This window comes from Hemibagrus wyckioides, linkage group LG07 (genome assembly GCF_019097595.1).
Source record: "Hemibagrus wyckioides isolate EC202008001 linkage group LG07, SWU_Hwy_1.0, whole genome shotgun sequence".
In the NCBI taxonomy this organism is placed as follows: domain Eukaryota; kingdom Metazoa; phylum Chordata; class Actinopteri; order Siluriformes; family Bagridae; genus Hemibagrus; species Hemibagrus wyckioides.
In genome coordinates this window covers 6,478,122-6,501,522 of record NC_080716.1, presented here as the reverse complement: position 1 = coordinate 6,501,522, position 23,401 = coordinate 6,478,122, and the positions used below count along the sequence as shown (strand labels likewise).

Below are 23,401 nucleotides of genomic sequence, written 5' to 3'. Positions count from 1 at the left end.
CCTGGAGCCGAACCTTTGTCCATGCAGGTCGACATGTGTCCCTGAAAGTAAGCGAGGTTATCACCACGGTAACCTTCAACAACACCTTCAAAAGCGCCTCTGATAACGGACTCTACAAACTTCCTTCTATGTCTTTTTTTTTTTTTTTTTTTTTTTTTTTTTTTTGTCTTTTATATCCACAAGGTTCAGCCTTTTTATTTAATGCATAATTGGTTCTCCTGCTAGCTGTTGCATATTTGTTTGGAGAGCGAATTCTTTGCCGGAGCAAACCACACTCATCGCCATCACCGACCCCCCGTGGCCCCCTGTTGAAAGACAATGTCATTTCCTTCACGCAAAATAAATGGCATCTCTTCATAAGGTTTTTGTTCACTTGCACTGTATAGATGTATGCTCATCCTCTGGAACATGCCTAGCCTGCTCAGGCTTGCCGGATGCGTCCCCACACGCTTGTAGCAGAGCTGGAGGACCCAAAAAAAAAGCTGCTGAAAGTCAGAGCTGAAAAGCCTTCTTGGAAAAAAAAAAGAAGGCTTTGAAAGAACTGGGTTTTGGAAGAAGAAAGGTTTTTGTACAAGCTCGGGTCTTTAGGACCACACTCTGACGCTTCTTTCTAGCTCTAGCTGTGTCTTGATCTCATGAATAGATCAGTGATTGAAATTAATTTTATTTTAGATGCAGTTCAACTCTATTGTGGCATGAGACTCAATCAAATACATGTACACAAGCACATGACATGGCATGGCTTTTGCTTTCGTTATTGTAGTCAGGGTCATGGATTACCAGTACTTCTTTATGTCCTGACAAATTAAAAAATAAATAAATAAATAAAATCAATTGCATGCAGTATTAACTGCATTTGATTTTGGTCAAGAGTGTCCACGAGGGCGGCTGGGATTGTTCAGAATTCCTTCGGGAGCGGGCGTGAATAGGATTAATATGTTCCTTTTGGAAGAACACTCTGTTTTGAACAGCTTGGAGTTTTTTCTCCTATAGTGAATCTGAGATCCTCTGAACCTTATATTGTTTGTCTAAGCCTTCAAGATCATGTGTGAAATGAATGCACCAAATATATTATTTCTATTAATTTGTTGATTTTTGTTTTCTTTCTACTTTTTAGGCAAGGCCTTTGACATCACCTACGTGCGCCTCAAGTTCCACACCAGCCGCCCAGAGAGCTTTGCCATCTACAAGCGCACACGTGAGGACGGCCCATGGATCCCGTATCAGTATTACAGTGGCTCATGTGAGAAAACCTATGGCAAGATGAACCGTGGGTTCATCCGCACTGGCGAGGACGAGCAGCAAGCTCTCTGCACAGATGAGTTCAGCGACATCTCGCCGCTAACCGGCGGAAACGTGGCCTTCTCGACGCTCGAGGGACGCCCCAGCGCATACAACTTCGACAACAGCCCGGTGCTTCAGGTAGTGTTTGTTTTGCTCACTTTGTTTGTGACTGGAGCTCATGAATTTTAGACATAATAATAACAATAATTATTTATGGCAACACACTCTCTCACTCACTTAGCAGCGGTATGTGCTTTTCCAGCTCCTGAGTTCCTGAGAGGAAACTTTTTTTTTTTTTTTGCTAGACAGATTGCAGAACTTCCACCTGTTGTAACATATTTTAAAATGTGCTCGGTCTTAGACCTGGCAACCCTGAACCCTAATGTTTAACTAGAAATTCTAATCATTATTCTTTATAATCTGGAGTCACCTGAGAAGCAGGGCTTTTGTTGAATACTGTTCCTTGGTAGTTGGAGACTATTTGAACACACACATGCACACAAACACACATACACACACGCACACACTTTCCCTCAGTCTATTTAAATCCGTGACGGAGGTGAGAAGAGTGAATCAGCTAGTTGTCTGGTTGCGAACGCCTCAGTTGTTTTAGGTAGGACGGGATGTGGTGAGAGAGTAGAACCTGAGCATGGACTGGTGATAACAGTAGTTCCCACTAGTACGTGTGTGAGTAAGAGATATTCTTAATATTTCCAGTACCGGCACACCGCTCAGTGCCAGAACTCGCAGCATGTTGCTAGGTGACGCCTCCAGCTTTCCCACCCTGGCTCTGACTGTATTAGTCAGCTTGTGGTGACAGCTGGAAAACGTTTGTCCGTCTGCTCTGGGTTTTTTATTTTTTGCATCCAGGCGAGCCAGATGTTCTTGCGAAACATGTGAAAACTATGCGTGACTAAAGCGTAAGATTCAAGGAAATCGTTTTGGCTATTAATTTGACTATCGTAATTTACGAGACTTTTGTCATACGAAATGAAATAAACATGAAGATATATTGCTTAAGTATAAGAGTGATTAAAAGCAGCAGATTGTTAATATATTATTTTAGCTTAATGTTGCCCAGTCTTGTGTTTTTTAATGAATATGAAGTTATTGCTTAAGTTTGAAAATTTTTAAAATCAACCATTTGCTTAAAATTTTCAGTTTAAAATTTTATCTTTGCTTAACAGTTTCTGTCAGGGGTTGAAAAACCATAAGCTAAATTAGCTAGTAAGCTAACAAATCAAAGCAACAGTCTGCAGCCAAACATGTTTTTCCAAATAAATATGAAAGTACTGACTAACAAAAGTTATCTTAGCTCTCAAAAGAAACAGCGTCAGTAGCATGTTCAAATGTCAGGTTCTGTCAAGGGGTTAGCTTAACAAACTAGCTTTTTTAAATAAATATAAAGTTACTGAGTCAAAAATGTTTAAAAGCAATGGTTTGCTAATATCTTCATAGCACTGAAAAGAAACGGCATCATTAATATGTATGTTGTGGTGGCACTAGTGAGGTTCTGTCAGTGACTGACAAATCATAATTAGCTAGTAAACTAGCAAGTCAAAGCGCTTTGGTTTCCTATGAAAAATTTTTACAGTTTTAATAAGTGGTAATAGCTAACATTATTTCAAGAAAAATAAAAAACTAACTTTTTTATTTCTCAGAGCTTTCACCTTGGTGTGTGATTTTTAGAATCAGTCCAATTGTATGACATGAACAGGCACAAGTCACGACATACCTGTGTGTGTGTGTGTGTGTGTGTGTGTGTATACACATCATATCATGAGTGATGAATAAGGAGAAGTGGTATATGCTCTGGTCCACTATATATAATGACAATCCCACATAAAACAACAAGACCGTCTTCGGCTTTCAGTTTCTACCTCACTCTTCCCACGAACATGTTGAAAGTAAACATACGGGATTGTGATTTGTGGATTTGACGCAGGCTGCAAAGGCGTATGAAGGAGTTGGGGATATCGGATCCGAAGCGTCCAAGCTGGATGGACGCCCGGGCTCCGAAGAAAGGGGGAAGGGGGCGCTTCCTCTGATGTATCTTTATCTTCATCAGAGCTGCATTTTGTATTGCAGCACAGTTCTAACCATTTCTATATAATGTAATCAGTTAATTTTCAAGCTTGTGTTGTATTTTTTGTACGTTATACTTGCATTATTTTTATGCTTAACAGTAGTTCTGAGGTTACTACTAAGCAGTATATATGCTAGTGGATCAAACTGTGTGTGTGTGTGGGAGACGTTGGCGGCCTGCCTGAGCGGGAACACGCACTGAATCACAGCTGTGTGCTATGGATAAGGTGTCAGAAAGGCTCGAGGGTTTTGAACTGTTCTTTGCCAGCTAGGCTTTACACATTACAGATTTCACAGTTTCTCATGCTTAGGTTCGTGTGGACTATTCGAGGAATTCTGAAAACACGCACGACATATTGCAAACTCGTATCCTGCAAGAAGTGTTCTCACAGCTCTAAGCTGGCTTTTAGTCCTGTGATCAAATCCAACGTAAACGCAGATAAATAAACTGAAACTAAACTTAATACTAAGTAGCGTTTTGGTTCTGTGTCGGTATCAAAGAATTAATACAGTTCTTGGACTTATTTAAATTTTGTGTCCAGATGTTGGAAATATATGCAGCGTGACATTCTCACTGTCCAGGCCTTGCCACGAACCTTTTCCAATGCAACTGTGCTATGTCTGTGAAAGCATCTTGCTTTATGTTTTGCAGGATTGGGTGACTGCCACAGACATCAGAGTGACCCTGAACCGGCTGAACACGTTCGGAGACGAAGTGTTCAATGACCCCAAAGTCCTCAAGTCATACTACTATGCCATCTCCGACTTTGCTGTAGGAGGAAGGTGAGTGTTTTTATCAATCCTGATTCTAGGAAGCAGTCTAAACACACAAACTCTCTAGTCTAAACTCTCCACGCAAGGACTCTCCAATCCAAAAACGAACCCGTGCGCAAGTCCGAACAAGTTTGTGAGCAATGACGTAAACCTCGAGCCGATGTTTAGAGCACACTGCCGACCAGTGGACGCTAGCACAAATTTGACTTCTGAATCACAGCCCGGTTTTGTTGTACGACTCAGTAAGAAATTAAGAAAAAAAAGGTTTCTATAGGGTTTCAGGGATCATTTTGGCGTTAAGAATGTGTTAAGCAACTGCTGAGCATCATGTCTTTTCAGTTTTTTTGAAACGTCGATCAGATTTCCATTACACAGCCTGCATTCCTGACATTCCTCCGTGGGAGTGCGGGATTACAAGGTGGAGGGAGGGAGTCGACAAGGGGCAGCCAGGCCTTGTATGTGTGTCATAGCCATAACTGCTTCACAGACCCCAATCCCAGCTGGCATTATTCACATATTCGCTATATATAGTTAATGCTTTACACTGTCATTGTGTTTTGTCATGAACTACTCCTCAAAATGGAAAACTGTCTTTGCTCTCAAAAGAATTAAGCACACATGGGGTCACGACCCATAATTTGGGAGCCCCTGGGGTATCTTCAAGGGTTGACTGGTGGCACTAAAGGTGTCAAAGATTGAGAGACGTGTCGTATTATATGGTGCAAAGCAAGGCACAAGAGTCTTTCATATCTCAGTTAGGAAGTTGGGGGTCAGAGTGCAAGGACGGCCATGACACAGCGCCTCTGAAGCAGAAATAGGCCACGTCCACTTCCGATCGAAAATCTGAATATTTGAAGCACTCAACAAAAGCACGAAGGATTCTACCCCAAGTTGTTTGTTCCATCAGTCACGTTTTCCGTGAGGCTGTGCCAAGAAACACCTGAGACAATAGCTGAGAGGTGACTACCCACACAAGTCCTTTCTTGTTTGGCAGAGCCCCTTGTCAGGAGAATGCTCCTGCTGCCTCGTGCTCAAGCGGCGGCCAGGAGCACAAACCAAGCATTGTGCCACGGCTCTGACGGACTGCTTCTAAACGGCTGCGAAATTTTGATTTGGTGATCTAATATCGCCGTTCACAGCAGGCGCTTTTGTCTTCTTTTCCGGAGATTCCTTTTAGCATTTAAGTAGATAAGTATGTAATCCAGATGCCAAATAGATTGCGTCCAATTATCACTTACTGTATTTAGCATGAAAGTTGCAGCTTTTGGAAGATTTGCTTTCGGCGACATGCATGTTAGAGGAAAAAAATTCTAAGTCGACCAGTGGAATTTGTTCAGACAGCCCTACCTGAAAGTGTTTAAAAGGCCTGTTAGTGCACAGCTCTCTGAGGAGGGGAAAAAAAGAAGACAACATATCGTGGCTGCACTCGGCGAGTGATTCAAAGGTCAGGCCTATAAAGACGAGTCATTAGCCACTACAAAGGCGTGGTGACACAGCGATAGGCTCCGTAAACAGTATGTCGTGTTCGCTATTTGAACAGTTCTCTGTTTCGTGACATTCGTCTTTCTGCTCTTGCCTCACAGCCTTGCCTCAGTGTTAAAACCCAAAACACAGACAGGATGTGTACACACACTGCTTGTGTGCCTTATTATAGTGCTATAGGATATGGTATAGTGTGTGTGTGTGTGTGTGTGTGTGTGTATATGAACACCTGCTGTTCTTGCTCTGTTCAGGTGCAAATGTAACGGTCATGCCAGCGAGTGTGTGAAGAACGAGTACAGCAAGCTGGTGTGTAACTGCAAGCACAACACAGAGGGTGATGACTGCAGCGTGTGTAAGCCCTTCTATAACGACCGCCCATGGAGAAGATCCACCGCTGACAACGCCAACGAGTGTCTGCGTGAGTCTCAACTACATACATACTCGCACACGCACATACACACACACACACACACACACACACACACACACACACACACACACACACACACACACATATATAAGTTAAAAAAAAAATCCTTCTGCTTCATAGTGGTGACATTATAGTGCCGTTAAAGTGTTGTAGTGGTATTATAGTACCATGTAGTGACATCATAGTGTTGTATAAGCTGTGAACTCGTGGTGATGTTATTGTGATGTTCTGGTCACATATATTTTATGATATTAATGTGACATCATAGTGATGTTAGAGTGGCGCTGTTCTGGTGATGTGGTTTTGTCATAGTGCTATAGTGGTGATGCTTCAGTGGTGGTGATATAGTCACATTATAGTTTGTGATGTAGTGATGTCATAGTGGTGATGTTATATTAAATTAATCCATCTTAATAGTGTTGTTGAGGCATATAGAGGCATTACAGTGACATTATAGTGACGTCACAGTGTATTGACAATATAGTGACATGTAGTGGTTGTTTATAGCGGCATACAGTGCCAGTCTAGTGATGTTTTAGTAAAATATTAGTAGCATACAGCTGTTGTAGTGGTGGTACTGCGCTGTTCCAGTGTCAGTATAGTCGAATCACAGTAGCAGTGTTTATAGAGATATAGAAGTGGCTTTATAGTGATTTTATAGGCACAGCATTAAAGTGGTATAATTGTGAAAAGCAGGATTATAGCGACATTGTAGTGGTGTTATAGTGTCAAACTGGCATTGTACTGATATTAAAGTGTCCTTATAGTGCTGTGGAAACCGATAATCAATTTATTCCGCTTCTGTTCCCCAGTTTCACTCTTTTACTCCCCTAAAATCTTTTGCAGTCATGGAGTGAGGAGGAAAATGGACAGTTAATGTTGTGTTTTTTTATTTTTTTAAACTTTCCGTCTACTGGCCACCATACAAGCAGGCACTTCCTAGAAATGCATGACTAATGCGCATGTGAGCACAGAGTGTCCCAGAGTCCATTGCTTCCTACACCCTTTCCCTCCCTCAGTGGAAGCTTTCTCATTTCACGTGGTGGTGTTCTGCAAGAAGCGCAAATTCACCACTGGTCCTGGAGCAGTACAAAGAGACTAGTCCTGCTGTCCTGACACTTACGTCCCATAGCACTAAACTTAACAGAAATATGTAAAAGGATCCCAAATCATTATAGTCTTTTGAGTAAATTGTGATTTGTGTAAATTGTGTGTGTTTCAGCATGCAACTGCAACGGCAAGAGCAGAGAATGCTTTTTCGACCCGGCTCTGTACCGTGCCACGGGTCATGGAGGTCACTGTCGCAACTGCGCCCACAACACGGACGGACCCAACTGTGAGCGCTGTCTGGACAACTACTACAGACTGGGTCCAGACCAGCACTGCCTGCCCTGCAGCTGTAACCCTGTTGGCTCTCTGAGCACTCAGTGTGATATCACGGGTCGTTGCAGCTGCAAACCGGGAGTCATGGGAGATAAATGTGACCGCTGCCAGCCCGGGTACCACTCGCTGTCTGAGGCAGGCTGCAGGTACACTTTTTAAGCTGTTGTGATACAATTCATTCATCATGTGTTATAATGCAGTGTAGCTGAATATTTCTAACACACACACACACACTTCTCCTCCAAGCATACTAGCAGACCTCATTTAAAAGCCTGTTCCTGTTTCTGAAATCAAGACACACACTTTCAACTCGGAAATCTACTCTTACACATTTAAATGCTATGCTTCATGAATAGTAATCAATTCTCTTATCTTCTTCTCTCTTTTCCCCCCTCCTTCTTCCTTGCAGCTCTGTTTAACATCTCTGTCGTTTGTGCTCCTCCACAGCCCCTGCTCATGTAACCCCTCCGGAAGCACACAGGAGTGTGATGTCGAAACGGGACGCTGCCAGTGCAAGGAAAACGTGGATGGCTTCAGCTGCGACAGGTCAGCACCCATTAACATGCGATTGGGTTCTCTCTTTCTGTGTTTGTGTGTGTGGTGTATCATTCTCTCTGTCTCTCTGTCTCTGTGGTCTCTCTCTCTCTGTGTATCTCTCTCTCTCTCTGTGATCTCTCATTGTGTGTCTCTCTCTCTCTCTATCTCTGTGTATCTCTATCTCTCTCTATCTCTCTCTCTCTCTCTGGTCTCTCTCTTTGTCTCTCTGTCTCTCTCTCTCTGCCTCTGCTCTCTGTCTCTCTCTTTGTCTCTCTGTCTCTCTCTCTCACTCTCTCTCTCTCTCTCTCTCTCTCTGTGTCTCTTTCTCTCTCTCTCCCCCCAGTGGTTCACATAGTTCTCAGATTAGATGCCAGTGCTTATGTCCCAGAATTGAACACGTCATCAGCTTGTTGTAAAGACTCCCAGCAAAGTCAGCTTTAAACAGGTCTCTGAGGAAACGTCCTTTTAATCAGCTGTTGGATTTTGGAAAGCCCCTGTGTCTCTGTGTGTGTGTGTGTGTGTGTGTGTGTGTGTGTGTGTGTGTGTGTGTGGGAGACAGATAGACAGCTAATTGGGGAAGTATGTGTGCGAGACAGAATTAGGGGCCGTGTTGGAGGCAGGAGAAAATAGCGCAGAGATACGAGCGACTGCCCTGAGCAACGCCATGTAGGGCCTTCAGACAGCCAGCTTAACCATCCGCAGTACTAACTATACTCCCATCCCCCTTTACACACACACACACACACACACCAAACAGTTGATGTTCAACAGGAAACAGATTCTTTCATAAGAATGTATACATCTTAATATAAATCACAGTGAGGCTGCAAGATGTAACCAGAATTCAGTTCTAAATGCGTCAGTGATTAAACACACCACACAGCACTTATACACGTGTGTCTCCCTTTGTGTATCTCTCTCTTTGTGTGTGTGTGTGTGTCGAACTGTACAGCTAGTATAAAACTGATCTCTTGTAATACATGAAACCAGACACACCCCCCCACACACCCCCACACCCACACACACACACACACACAGAATCCTTCCTGAAGTCAGTGTTTTTTTGTTTTGTTTTGTTTGTTTTTTAGTGGGTTTTTGGTTCAAAGCCTGAACTACGCTCCGTGGTTAACCCAAGCCCCAGATATTTTCACATTTTATTCTACATAAAATCCATCAGTAATACCGTACTCATCATTTTATTTGTTTTATTTTATTTTTTTCTTGTCTTAAAAAAAAATCGTTGCTAACAAGTCATCACACCTGAAAGGAAAACTCATCTGCTACTACACCCTTGTTGTGTATAGACTCTCACTCAGACTATTCAGTAACAGCACTGGGGATCTTATGACCCTAATTTCCATCATCTCTGCAGCACTCTATTGCTTGAACCCCCAGAAGCCCCTGAGTTAGGAATTCATCAATACAGTAGGTCAGTAGATCTCACCTAACAGACTGCCATGGTTTGTTGCTCAGGTGTAAACTCGGCTTCTTCAACCTGGATGCCCATAATCCTCAGGGATGCACTCCGTGCTTCTGCTTCCATCATTCCACCGTGTGCGAGAGTGCCGAGGGCTACAGTGTACACACCATCACGTCCACCTTTGAACGAGGCGAGTATCTTTAAATGCACATACGCACATTTGAGAAATTGTGTAATAAACATGCTGAGGTTTTTTTTTTGTTTGTTTTTGTTTTTTTAAGGTGATGAAGGCTGGAAGGGTCAGCGGAGAGACGGCTCCAGCGTGCCAGTGCAGTGGTCTCCAAGCTCTCAGGAGATCTCGCTCGTGTCAGAAGATTACTTCCCCATGTACTTTGTGGCTCCAGGTACAGATGCCGATTCGATTAATACGCTTTGTTCATTAGACAGCATCGACAATCGTGAAAGTCCGGTTTGTTCTGGATTTATTTAAAAAAAAAAACATCCCTATCCTAAATGATCCTAAACCCAGAAGCCCTTCTGGGTTTCTGTATTTTTATTTCAATTTTAGTTCTTTAGTTCATAGTAACAACTTAAAAGAAAGCAAACTCATGAATGGGGAGAAAATAGGAGTTGTCATTCAGTTAAGTAATGGCGCCTCATAGTGGCTGAGGAGTTTTTACTTTTCAGCTTTGCCTTTTATGGAATTTCAGCTTTATTTGCACAGACATAAAAAAAAGGAACTGTGGTGAGATCTTTTTAGGAAACCATGTACTTTACTGAACGATCGATAAACAAGGCTAAAATGTTCGGTTCTCAAACCTCGGTCCAGGATTTAGAAGTGATGACTAGCTGGATGTTAATGTACTGCTTGTTCTTGCAGAGAAATTTTTGGGGAACCATGTCCTGAGCTACGGTCAGAACCTGACTCTGCACTTCCGGGTGGAGCGACGCGACGCTCGCCTTTCAGCTGAGGACGTGGTGCTGGAGGGGGCGGGACAGCGTGTTGCCGTGCCGCTCATCGCTCAGGGAAATGCTTACCCTGCAGACCAAATGCAAACCTTCGTGTTCAGGTGAGCTAAAGTGCCTTTAAACCAGCTTCAGGCTGAAATGTCATGTGGCACAGTATGTAGTAAATAGTCTTTTTATGTTCATTATTAAATACACATTTCAGAGCTAGTTTATTCATGCAGTTATCTGATCAGCCAATCACGTGGCAGCAGTAGCACATAAACAGTGAGTATTTCCATAATAGCTGGTCTCACACACAGTAGTAAGTGGGAAAACTTGAGTTGTGCTTCATGTGAGAAATCGGAGGAGAACAGTCAGTTCAACTGGTTTGAACTGACCAGAAGTTTATAGTATCCCAAATCACACAGGAGAAGTATGAAGTATCATACAATCCATAACAATCCGATAAACTACATCCACTCCTTTCAGCCAAGAACAGGAACACAAGGCTGTAGTGGTCACCGTCTTCCTAAAAAACAGGCTTCATGACCTGTTGGCTGATTGCATGAACGTGTTCCTAATAAAGTGCATTTTGAGTGTATATGCATAATACATCAACATGTTGACCTCGACAGGCTCCATCACACCCCTGACTCAACTTGGAGACCAGAGCTGAGGCATGCTGAATTCCAGAAGCTTCTCCACAACCTGACATCCGTCAAGATCCGCGGAACCTACAGCGAGAGAAGTACGCACAGTAGTAGTGTTTTCAACAGAGTCTCAGGGCAGCTTTACAGAAATCCAGGTGTAGATTTAGATTCGTAATGATCCTTGACGTTGAAGAAATCATCCTTGGTTACACCAGATAGAATTTATAAATCACTACGGTTTCCAAGGTGTAGACAAAAGGCAAAAAACTGTATTTAAAAGGACAGACATGATTACAGCAAGAACAAATCTACAGTGTGAATCTTCCATTGAAGCAAGAGTGAGACTTGTTTTTGAGAGATCTCAGATTTTTAGGTTATTCCTGTGGAGTAGTGCAGTAGTATAAATTTGATTGAATATGGAAGGTACTGTATTGCTGGCAAATCTATATATCCATGATATTCATGACATTTTGTGCCTAATTTAAACCATCTCTTGGCGTCTAGGTGCTGGGTATCTGGATAACGTGTCGCTGGTGACTGCCCGGCGAGGACACGGGGAGCCAGCGCGCTGGGTGGAGAAGTGTTCATGTCCTGCTGGCTACGAGGGTCAGCACTGTGGCACGTGCGCTCTGGGATACAGGAGGAGCCAACCGGAGCTGGGTCAATACAGCCCCTGCGAAACCTGCAACTGCAATGGCCACAGCGACACCTGCAACTCTGTAACAGGTCACTTGTATTCGCAACACATTTGTAACACGTTCACAACAGCTATTCAGTCATAATGCATTTGTGGCATTTGCAACACATTTATAACAGCAATACAGTTTGTAACCAATTTTTAAGACATTCACTACAGCAACAACATTTGTAACATATTCGCGGCATTTGTAACACAGTTGTAACACATTTGCGCTACATTTTTTTTAAACACATTTGCGCTACATTTTTTTTAAACACATTTGCAGCATTTGTAACCCACTTTTACACATTCACTACAGCAGTGCAGTCGTAATGCATTCACAACATTTGTAACACATTTGCAACACATTCCTGAAACATTTGCATCACATTTGTAACACATTCATACTTGTGGTATTTCTGTTGTTTCTCTCTCCTCTACAGGAATGTGTGACTGCAAGGACAATACGGCTGGCATGAGCTGCGAGAGGTGTAAGGACGGTTTCTACGGTGATGCCATGGTGGGTTCGCCATCCGATTGTAAACCTTGCCCGTGTCCTGCAGGCGCCACCTGTGCCATCGTGCCCAAAACCCAAGAGGTGGTGTGCACCAACTGTCCGCTCGGCACCACAGGTACGACTTGTGCAAACACACACCAGTAGCTCTGTGTTTGTTTATCATTTCTATGGATAGTAACTGCATCTCACTTGTGTATTTAGGGAAACGCTGTGAGCTGTGCGACGACGGATTCTTCGGTAACCCGCAAGGCATCAACGGTCAGAGGAGACCGTGCCGGGCATGCAACTGCAACAACAACATCGACCCCAACGCCGTGGGCAACTGTGACCGGGACAGCGGCGAGTGCCTCAAGTGCATCTACAACACAAACGGCTTTTTCTGTGATCGCTGCAAAGAAGGTTACTACGGCAACGCCTTGGCTAGCAACCCAGCTGATAAGTGCAAACGTGAGTACTCCCTGTATCCTCGGTCTCGCAGAAAAGCCTCCGGTTATATCCAGCATGCAGAAGCAGGATAAACACAAAAACATGCTGTATTCACCATCACGCTGCGTCACGTCTGGTTTTTTAGGTACTGTATTGTAATTGCACCTGGCCCCACTTCCTGTGTTTCATCAACTGCAGTATATCCATACGAGTGTGTGCATCTTTTTTGTCCCAGTGCTGCCACCTTTCACTACGCTAAAACAGTTTTTATACCACTAGTTTTTATTTATTTATTATAGTTTCTTGGCATATTACTTTCATATTAGTTTTTGTTATTTTTAATTATTGTTTGTTTTATTATAAAAAAGTATTCTTTTTTTAATTTATTTTGGTTTATTTCTTTTTTGTTGCTGTCAGTGTTATTGAAAATTATTGTCATTATTATTTGTATTTTTTTATTTTATTTTTTTACTCCACACTTGTTGTTGTTGTTGTTGTTGTTGTTGTTGTTATTATTATTATTATTATTATTATTATTATTATTATTATTACTATTATTATTATTATTACTACTATTATTATTATTATTATTATTATTATACAAGAATTGTAGCTGAGAATGAATCTCTCGTTCATCTCTGCAGCTTGCGCCTGCTCTCCTTACGGCACAGTGGACAGGCAAAAGACCTGCATGCAGGTGACGGGGCAGTGCAAGTGTCTCCCTCACGTCACCAACCGAGACTGCAGTGCCTGTGAGCCCGGCTACTACAATCTGAAGAGTGGAAACGGCTGCCAACGGTACCTTAATGCACAATACAATGACAGTGACTCCAAGTTGAGTTATTTTGGACAAATTTATTTATTTATTTTTCGGTCTTTAGGTGCAACTGCAACCCTATCGGCTCCACTAATGGCCAATGTGACATTGAGACTGGACAGTGCGAGTGTCAGCCCGGGGTCATGGGTCAGCACTGTGAGCGCTGCGAGGTCAACTTCTTTGGCTTCAGCTCGTCTGGATGCAAACGTAACAACCTCGATTTTGTTTATTTTGTATATTTTCCCAATTCCTGTCTTCAGTGGAGGTCTCACCTCTGTCTCTTCTTACAGCCTGCGACTGTGACGCTGAGGGCTCACGGACGGCTCAGTGCAGAGACGACGGCCGTTGCGAATGTCTCCCCGGCTTCGTCGGCACTCGCTGTGATATGTGTGAGGAGAACTACTTCTACAACCGCTCAGTTTCTGGCTGCCAGCAGTGTCCCAACTGCTACAGCCTCGTCAGGGACAAGGTGAGATATGTCTAGGTCACTACATAGTGTTGACCTCGAATATAGTCTGCAGGGAATAATAATGAAATGAACTAAATTACTTACAGTGCAACATTTTAACACTAGACCTCCAAAATCCCCAAACACCCAGTATCACACAGTATAAAGTCACTTAAAAAAAAAACAATAAACGTCAAACAAGTTCAAAGCTTAGGTTCTTTTTGCCACCAAATGAAAAGTCAGGTCTCAAAGTCGGAAAAAGGAAAAATGGGCAAAGGGGTAAATGGCAACTCTGTTGTGACTTGCATGCTAGCAAGCTAACAGATGCAGATGTTTGGCTCGGATGGGTTTCCTTTCCACCCAGAGATCATGATCTGTTATTCTCCTGCATTTCTGAGCCATGCATGGTCAACGGTGTAACAGCAAACATATCATTTCTCCGTCTGTGATGCAGGTGAACCAGCAGAGACAGAAGCTCCATGACCTGCAGAATCTCATCGACAACTTGGGCAGCCAGGACACAGTGAGCGACAAAGCCTTCGAAGACCGCCTCAAGGAGGCTGAGAAAACCATCATGGATTTGCTGAAGGAAGCTCAGGCCAGCAAAGGTAGTGTATTATCTCTCTCTCTCGTGCTGTTTTTTTTTTCTTTCATTCTTCCTTCCTCCCTCCCTCCCTCCTCTCTTATCTAGTTTTCCCCATCTATCCTTCCTTGTTCTTTCCGTTTCCTTTCCTTTCCTTTCTCTTCCCTTCCTTTTTCCCCCATTTTTTCTCTTTCCTTTCTTTTCCTTTTCCCCATTTCTTGTTTTCTTTCCTTTCTTTTATTTTTCCTGTTCCTTATGATTGCTTTCTTTTACTTTTCTCCTGTCCCTTTCCTTTCCTTTCCTTTCCTTTCCTTTCCCTTTTTCCTGTTCCTTCTGTTTCCTCTACCCTTTGTTCCTTCTCCTCTCCTCTCATCTCATGTTTTCTTTCCGTTTAACACGATTTCCCAACTTTTTACTCGCTCATTTACCGTGTCTTGCTGACTGCCGCTGTAGAGGTGGACAGTGACCTGTTGGATCGCCTGAGGAGCATCAACAACACGTTGACGACGCAGTGGAACCGGCTGCAGAACATCCGGAACACGGTGGAAGACACCGGAAACCTGGCGGACAAAGCGCGCGGAAGGGTGCGCGAGACTGAGAAACTCATCGAGCGGGCGAGAGAGGAGCTGGACAAGGCGAAGGATGCCATCAGCAAAGTGGTGAGTTTACCATTACTTGTGAGAGAGACAGAGGGAGAGAGAGACCGGAAGAGTAATGAATTTCTTTCATCTCACCAGGATATCAAAATTCCCACAACCACTGGAGATCCAAACAACATGACGCTCCTGGCTGAGGAGGCTCGCAGTCTGGCTGAGAAGTACGATTGAAAAATAATCATCTGAAAAACAATATCTGTCACTGGTTTGTAAACCTGTTGTACTGGAGCTGTGTCCTAAATGATGTTAATGCGCAGTACACACTCACACTGTACACTGTGAAAACTAGTGTCTAGTGTATTAATGTTAGATGGGTCGTATCGATGCAAATGGATCACCAACATTTTTTCCTCCTTTTCTTCCTTCCTTTCTCTTCCATTCCATTTCTTCCTTTCTTTTCCTTTCTACCCCTTCCCTTTCATTTTATTCGTTAATTTCCTCTCCTCTCCCCGTTCGTTTCCTTTCCTTTTTTTTAAATTTCCTTCTCAGATCCTTTTCTTCCTCTCCATACATTCTTTATTTTATTTTCCTTCCCTTCCTTTCCTACTTTATATCTGTATAAAATCTACCAACCAACCATTTTATGCCATTTATGCAGCAGAAAAATATTTTATGGTTTTCAGAAGGCATTGTTCAGCAGTTGGTTGCAGACGTGTACATTGAAGCATATTTCTACAATATACGAGTTCACCAGATGAATAAATAGACCTTAAACAGCCCATCCAGCATCAGCACCGAGTAGCCCCGCCCCTTTTCTGCTTCATTATCAAAGCCACAAAGTGTCTGAGTGCGTGAATAAACATCCCAAGCACTTCACACAACATTGTGTTTCTTTTACGTAGGCATAAAACGGATGCAGATCAAATTGAGAAAATCGCCAAAGATGCCAACGACACTTCAACAAAGGCCTACAACCTTCTGATGAAGACGCTGGACAGCGAGAACAAGATCAACAAGGACATTGATGACCTGAATAAAAAGTATGTGTTCTGAGAGTAGACTTGCTTCCCTGTATGAGAGTAACCTTCATGACATGGAAATCTTCCACAGATACAACGAGGCCAAGGACCTGGCCAAGAACCTGGAGAAACAGGCCACTAAAATCCGATCCGAAGCAGAAGAAGCAGGAGACAAGGCTATGAAGATCTACGCTAACCTGACCAGCCTGCCTACATTTGATGTCAAATCACTAGAGGTAGAGATGTGGGTTATTGCTTTAGTTAAAAGGTTTACTGTGGAAATCATGTACTGAAGAACCGTCATGCTTTTAGGATGAAGCCAATAAAATAAAGAAGGAAGCATCGGATCTGGATAAGCTCATCGATAAAACTGAGAGGGAATACAACGATCTGAGAGAAGACTTGAGAGGAAAAGAAAACGATGTCCGCAGACTGCTGGAGAAGGGCAAGACCGAGCAACAGGTGCCTTTCTTTCTCTCTCTCTCTCTCTCTCTCTCTCTCTCTCTCTCTCTCTCTCTCTCTCTCTCTCCCCCTCATCCTCCCTCCCTCCCTCCCTCCACTATTTCTCTTCTTCTTCCCTTAACTTGTTTTCCCTGCCTATTTTTTCCTTCCCTTCCCTTCCCGTTTCTTTGCTTTTTCTCGGTTTCTACTATTTCCTTTCTTTTCTTTTCCTTTATTCTCTGTCCCTTTCCTTTCTCTTCCTTTCCTTTCTTTTTTCCTGTTCCTTCTGTTTTCTATTTTCCCCTTTGCTTTCCTTTCCTTTTTCCCCCAGGTCCTTCCTTTTTCCCTTTCCTTTCCTTTCCTTGCGTTTCTTTTTGTTTTTTTCTGCTATTCCTTGTTTCCTTTCTTTTTTTAGTTCAATTTCCTTTACTTTTTCCCAATTCCTTCCCTTCCCTTTCTTTTCTTTTTTTCGTTTTTCTTTTCTTTTTACTTTTCTTTTTTCTTTTCTTTACCTTTTCTTTTCCTTTCCTTTCGTTTTGTTTTCCTTTTCTTTTTCTTTTTCTTTCCTTTCCTTTCCTTTCCTTTCCTTTCCTTTCCTTTCCTTTCCTTTCCTTTCCTTTTCCTTCTTTTGTTTCATTTCCTTTCTTCCTCTTCCTTCTTCAGTTAGCTGATCACTCAGTAACAGACCCAGTATGTAATGTTCACCTGGTTTGTTGTCATTAAAAGCCATGAATCAGAGCTGACATAGTGTCAAAATAAAAAGTAAAGTGGTTCATTCATACATAATAATTTACATGTATTTTGACACTAACACACATTACTCAGTTAGCTGCCTTGCTGAAGGAATCATTTCAACTGAATACCAGCAGCACAGAATGGTTGCTGGTATATGAACAGGAACAAAACAGCAAGAGCTAACTTTTAGCTGCATGACCTAGTCGTAATTACGGCTTTGTGGGCTCTTTTGTCCTGCAAATTCCTAATGGGAAACTCATATATACTGGAATTCCTGTAACATGTCAATTAAGCGTTATTTTTCATTCAGTTTTGTGTAGTGAGATAGGACAAGGTGAGATATGTCTAGGTCACTACATAGTGTTGACCTCGAATATAGTCTGCAGGGAATAATAATGAAATGAACTAAATTACTTACAGTGCAACATTTTAACACTAGACCTCCAAAATCCCCAAACACCCAGTATCACACAGTATAAAGTCACTTAAAAAAAAAAAAAATTGTTTTAAAAAAAAAAAATATATTTTTTAAACTACTAAACAAAACTACTACAGTTTTGTTTAGTAGTTTAAACAAGCAACAGCAACCTTTCATTTTTAACAATAGCCCAATGTATTAAAAAAAAGCAAAAAAACCAAAAACAAATGTGTTTTTTAGCTAGAAAGAAGCTGCAGGGACTTCAGTGTGCTGACAGAGAGAGAGAGAGAGAGAGAGAGAGAGAGAGATCATCCCAATGAGAAATTTGTGCATTATGTACAACAGTAAGATAGATAATATACAGCTTTGTGGTGCTGTATGTCTACACCCAGGCTCTGCAGAATGATCCTGGCAAGATTTAAAAAAAAAAAAAAAACAACTTTTTTTGAAAATTAATTTCATATACACGTGTGTTGTTAAAACAGAAAAGAGCTCCGGGAAACAGCTTTAATTCGGCTGCTGATAAATTATAATCACACAGATAAATGAAGTCTTTCTCTCTCTCCAGACAGCGGATCAGTTGCTGGCACGCGCAGATGCAGCCAAGGCTCTGGCAGAAGAGGCAGCAAAGAAAGGCCTTACCACATTCCAGGAGGCCCAGGACATCCTCAACAACCTCCGAGGTACACGATTCCTATAAGAAAAAAATGTATATAATTGTCATCATGTCATTGTCTCCCGCTTATCCATAGCTGGGTCGTGGGGGCAGCAGTCTAAGCAGGGATGCCCAGACTTCCCTCTCCCTAGCCACTTCCTCCAACTCTTCTGGGGGAATTCCAAGGTCAGCCGAGAGACATAGTCCCTCCAGCGTGTCCGGGGTCTCTTCCCGGTGGGGCATGCCTGGAACTACTCCCCTGGGAGACGTCCAGGAGGCATCCAAAACAGATGCCCAAGCCACCTCAACTGGCCCTTTTCGATGTGGAGAAGCAGTGGCTGTACTCAAGCTCCTCCCGGGTGACAGAGCTCCTACCCTATCTCTAAGGGAACGCCCCGCCACCTTACGAAGGAAACTCATTTCAGCCGCCTGTATCTGGGATCTTGTCCTTTCGGTCATGACCCAAAGCTCATGACCATAAGTAAGAGTAGGAACGTAGATTGACTGATAAATCGAGTCAATCCACAATCTTGTTCACCACAACAGACCAGTACATAGACTGCATTGCTGCTGCCGCTGCACCAATCTGTCTGTCAGTCTCACGCTCCATCCTTCCCTCACTTGTAAACAAAACCCTGAGATACTTAAACTCCTCCACTTGAGGGAGGAACACCCCTCCAACCTGGAGGGGACAATTAACTTTTCTATTTTGTTATTTTGTTCAAAATCCCAGATGTTTTTCAGCGTGTCACGTGGACGTTTCAACACTGAACTCTCAGCTGGTTTTGGTGCGCCGTCTGCTGGCTGGACTCTGTATTACATGTGCCTGATAGACAGACAGGAAAACTCCAGAAAAATTTTCAGTTTTTCAAAATCATTGCAGATTTGTCTCAACATGTGGCATAGGACATCACCACCACAACTCATATATCAATCCATATTATTAAAGTAAAAAAAAATACCCGAAATATTTTAGCTTTATATCTGTAGTATAAGGACTCGTAACTAATATTACTTATATTGAAGTATCTTAAATATAAGTGTAATATATTTTTTTATTCTTTCAAACATTTGCCATGTAGTCCCAGCTATTATGATTAAAATTGACTTGAGATATTAGGACTTGTTTCAGGTCTTATGCAGGTCTCTTATAAAATGAATGTTGGATCTTGTTTCTCTCAGGCACTTTCTGCGTTTTTCATCCCCGTATTTGTGTCTGCTTGCGTCTCCCTGCAGACTTCGATAAGAGAGTGAATGACAACAAGACCACAGCAGAGGAGGCGCTGAAACGTATCCCACAAATCAACGCGACGATCAACGCAGCCAACGAGAAGAACCGGCAGGCCGAAGCGGCCCTGGGCAATGCGGCAGCCGACGCCAGAGAGGCCAAATCCAAGGCGGAGGAAGCCGAGAAAATCGCCAGCAACGTCCAGAAGGTATGCACGATCAGACGGCTGAGCGAACGCTCTGCATCACTCAGTAACACAAAGTAACCACCTACATGCTCTCCCATGCAGGGTTCGGCTAAAACCAAAGCAGAGGCAGAAAAGGCGTTTGGAGATGCGATGAAACTGGATGATGAGGTGAAGGACATGATGAAGGAGCTGGCAAAAGCAGAGAACGAGCTGGAGAAGAAGAAAGAAGAGGCAGCGCAGGACATGATGATGGCTTCGATGGTAAATATAAAGTTTGCGATAGGATCCATTTGGTTCAAGGCTCATCAGGACAGAATTTCACACCCTTGTTCATTTAGAAAGTTATCAAATCGACAGTCTGGACACTCTTCCTGCCACAGTTAGACACTTTCACAGTGGGATAGTGGAGTCTTAAAATGATGTTACACAAATTAAAGTGATGGATTCGTGTTCCAGCAGTTGAACCCAAATAAATTCAATTAATTAATCAATTAAAAACTGTCGGTATTTAGCATGTTGTTGGTATCAGCTAAAAGTGAGACTGGCTCTGAGGAAAGCTGAGGACAAAAACAAACAAACAAAATATAAATCATATACCTCTGCTGAGATGCTAAGATTGCAGTACCTTTATATAGTATAGATAAGATAAGGGCTACTGGAGCGAAAGAAAAAATGTGTTGTTAATATTATGAAAATGTTATTGAGGAGGTAAGAACAAACATTAGATCACTGCCAGATTTTGTGATTTTGCGAGTGTAGTAATTAACACAAATTATGCAAACTCTTATATTCAGAGGATTCTTTTTTCCACATATTTGGAGCAATATTTGGCGCTTCACATGTGTCACACATGAGTACAGCTCTCATAGAAAGTCATTTCATAAACCGGTAGGAGTTTAAATAAACTAATCCTGTGCTTAGAATTTCGCAAAGTCACAAATTTATTTAAAAAAAAATCCATATGGAATACTGAAGGATACACTGTGACATGTCCATCTCCTCTCCAGGCATCAGACAATGCAAAGGAAGCAGAAGAAAATGCCCGCAAAGCCAAAAACTCTGTCCGCACCGTTCTCAGCGCCATCACCGACTTGCTCAGCCAGCTGGGTGAGCTCAGCTTTCTCAGCATACACATAGATACTAAGAAATTTATTTACTTATTTATTTATTTAATCCCAACACATGCTCATCTCGTCCCTCCAGGCAACATCGACAAGGTGGACTTGAGCAAGCTAGACCAGATCGACAGATCGCTGAATGAAGCCAAGGAGAAAATGGCGGGCAGCGACCTGGACAAGAAGCTGAAGGAGCTGAATGACATGGCCAAGAGCCAGGAGGACATGATCAGTGATTACGACCGGCAGATCCGCGAGATCCGCGCCGACATCGCCAACCTTAACGACATTAAGAACACTCTGCCTAATGGCTGCTTCAACACGCCGTCCCTCGAGCGGCCTTAACCCCTCCCTCTCTCTCCCACTCCCCCCCCCCCCTCTTCTTGTCTCGACCACACCAGTCACCATCTAACAATCAGGGCAAGATGCCATTCTTTACCAAAACGTTTTGTTTTCTCTTTTTCAGTTGTTTTAGCTGTGTTTTCTTATCCATCAGTGAAGTCACACATGAAACGTATCTTTATCAAATCCCAGTAATTTACAGCAGGTTTTTTTTTTTAATTCAGATATGCAAAAAAAGGCTTGTTGAGGTGGCTTCTCAAGTTTTCCAGAACTTTTATTCTTCCTCCATCCTGCCTTCAGTCACACACTGTGCTCCATTACAACCCCAGCTATTTACTGTTGGTTCAGAAAAACGGACAGTGAAGGAATCTTGTATACTGTTTTCATTGTAGTCTCTCTCTCCCTCTCTCTCTCTCTCTCTCTCTCTCTCTCTCACACACACACACACTCCTCCACTACAGTATTCAGCTCATCTCATCCTCAAACAGTGACATGTAGAAATCTGACTCCGTATCCGCTTCGCCTTTCAGCCCGACCCTTTTCACATTTTTTTTATTTTTTTTTGCTGCTTACTTACAGGTGTACCGCCAATCACTTGATCACTTTTTTTTTTTTTTTTTTATTTGCAAGGCAAAAAAAAAAATTTTCAACACTATGCAACTTTGTACATTTTGCGTAGCAAGACTTATCTGATACACTGGTGCTAATAATTATTTCAAAATGTTATATTTTTGTGTGAATTTTTTTTTTTTTTAATTATTATTATTATGGTATAGTGTGAGGATTTTTCTTTTTTTTTTCTCGTGTAAATATATTCGTAAATGTTTCAGGAATGGCTTTTTTTTTTCTTTTTTTTTTAATGACACCATCACCCAGTCAGCTGAAGAGAACATTAGCTACAATCAGCTCTCCACCTCCATAATATATAAATCTATATAAATCTATATAAATCTATATATATATATATATATATATATATATATATATATATATATAATGTATGTCCTGTGGTATAATATGCTTGCTTGTATACATGGCTATTTTTTTGGCTCATAGCACCGCCATTTATTTTAATAATGTTTTACTTTTCAGCGGGTGGTTAATAAATGGGGAAAAAAAACAACCATACAATGTTTTTGTAAGAAGAAGAACACTCGAATACTCCCTTAACTAAAACCCGCCTTAAACGTATGTACAAATATGTCTAACATTTCAAACGTGTGTTTTTTTGTTGTTTTGTTTTGTTTTTGGACAGCAAGCTGGTCCCACGTGACTAGTTGACCAGATGCGATGGTGTCTTGTGCCTTAATTAACTACTGGAGAAGGATTCATCAGCCCAAGATTCAAGATTTCTCTCCATTTCTTTTTTTTTTTTTTTTGCCTGAAAACACACACACACACAACAGTGTAATTAAAGAAGCAGGAAGAGAATTAAGCACTCCACAATGATGATGATGATGATGATGTACTTTGTCTGTTATCTGGTGAACTTCTCCAGAAGGCTTCCTCCAAACCTCTCTCGCCTTACCAATGTGGACACAAGTGCAACACAATTTATCTATACAACAGTATTGAATTTTTTTTTTTAATATAACAAGTATTTTTTTTTTAAAGCTGTTCCTCAGTATGTGGGTGTGTGTTGCACAAGTTGGGTTTTAAGCTCCTGCTTTCCTCTGTTGATGTTCAAGGCACCCGACCCCCACACACACATACACATACACATACATAAGGGCCTGAGAAACTCCAGCTTTGTCACCCGTTTGCCTGTTAAATCAAATTATAACATTTGAATAATAAACAAGTGGTTATTTCCCGGACCTGAAAACTTGTGCTCGTGTTTTTTATCTGAATCCAAATCATTTAATCGTGACTCACCGAGTCGTCTAGACACCACTGATTCACCTTCCACAAAATCACACCTTCTCTATATGACGATAAAAAGTCATTTGATTTGTAACAACAGTGATTGATCCCCAAGGCATATATAACCCAAATGTTTTGTATAATCAATATACTATACTTTTACTCCAAAAATGCTTTTTTTTTTACCGATATGTACATCCTCCTCACAAACACCCTCATTAGTGTGAACCCCCTTAAAGTAGTTCTGGTGCAAGCCATTATCATCAGAAATCGCATGATTAGTTCTATATAGTAAAATTAGTGTCCCATGATCTCGGTAGAAGTATACATGTGTCTGAA

At 42.0% G+C, this 23,401-nt stretch overlaps 1 protein-coding gene across 1 annotated transcript in view; it reads left to right on the top strand.

Annotated features, from left to right (window-relative positions):
* Nucleotides 1-23,016, top strand: part of lamc1 (laminin, gamma 1) — a 47,746-nt gene extending 24,730 nt beyond the window's left edge. Inside the window, exons 2-27 of the mRNA XM_058395136.1 lie at nt 1,118-1,422; nt 4,022-4,152; nt 5,877-6,043; nt 7,278-7,584; nt 7,886-7,984; nt 9,449-9,585; nt 9,677-9,799; nt 10,276-10,465; nt 10,979-11,091; nt 11,498-11,719; nt 12,116-12,304; nt 12,391-12,636; nt 13,260-13,413; nt 13,497-13,639; nt 13,723-13,901; nt 14,335-14,488; nt 14,917-15,122; nt 15,201-15,280; nt 15,962-16,099; nt 16,170-16,314; nt 16,391-16,540; nt 18,241-18,355; nt 19,564-19,763; nt 19,845-20,003; nt 20,750-20,849; nt 20,946-23,016. Of these exons, the coding sequence (XP_058251119.1) occupies nt 1,118-1,422; nt 4,022-4,152; nt 5,877-6,043; nt 7,278-7,584; nt 7,886-7,984; nt 9,449-9,585; nt 9,677-9,799; nt 10,276-10,465; nt 10,979-11,091; nt 11,498-11,719; nt 12,116-12,304; nt 12,391-12,636; nt 13,260-13,413; nt 13,497-13,639; nt 13,723-13,901; nt 14,335-14,488; nt 14,917-15,122; nt 15,201-15,280; nt 15,962-16,099; nt 16,170-16,314; nt 16,391-16,540; nt 18,241-18,355; nt 19,564-19,763; nt 19,845-20,003; nt 20,750-20,849; nt 20,946-21,202 (4,409 nt within the window). The 3' untranslated portion in view covers nt 21,203-23,016. The remainder of the gene's footprint in view (nt 1-1,117; nt 1,423-4,021; nt 4,153-5,876; nt 6,044-7,277; nt 7,585-7,885; nt 7,985-9,448; nt 9,586-9,676; nt 9,800-10,275; nt 10,466-10,978; nt 11,092-11,497; nt 11,720-12,115; nt 12,305-12,390; nt 12,637-13,259; nt 13,414-13,496; nt 13,640-13,722; nt 13,902-14,334; nt 14,489-14,916; nt 15,123-15,200; nt 15,281-15,961; nt 16,100-16,169; nt 16,315-16,390; nt 16,541-18,240; nt 18,356-19,563; nt 19,764-19,844; nt 20,004-20,749; nt 20,850-20,945) is intronic.
* Nucleotides 23,017-23,401: the final 385 nt, after the last annotated feature.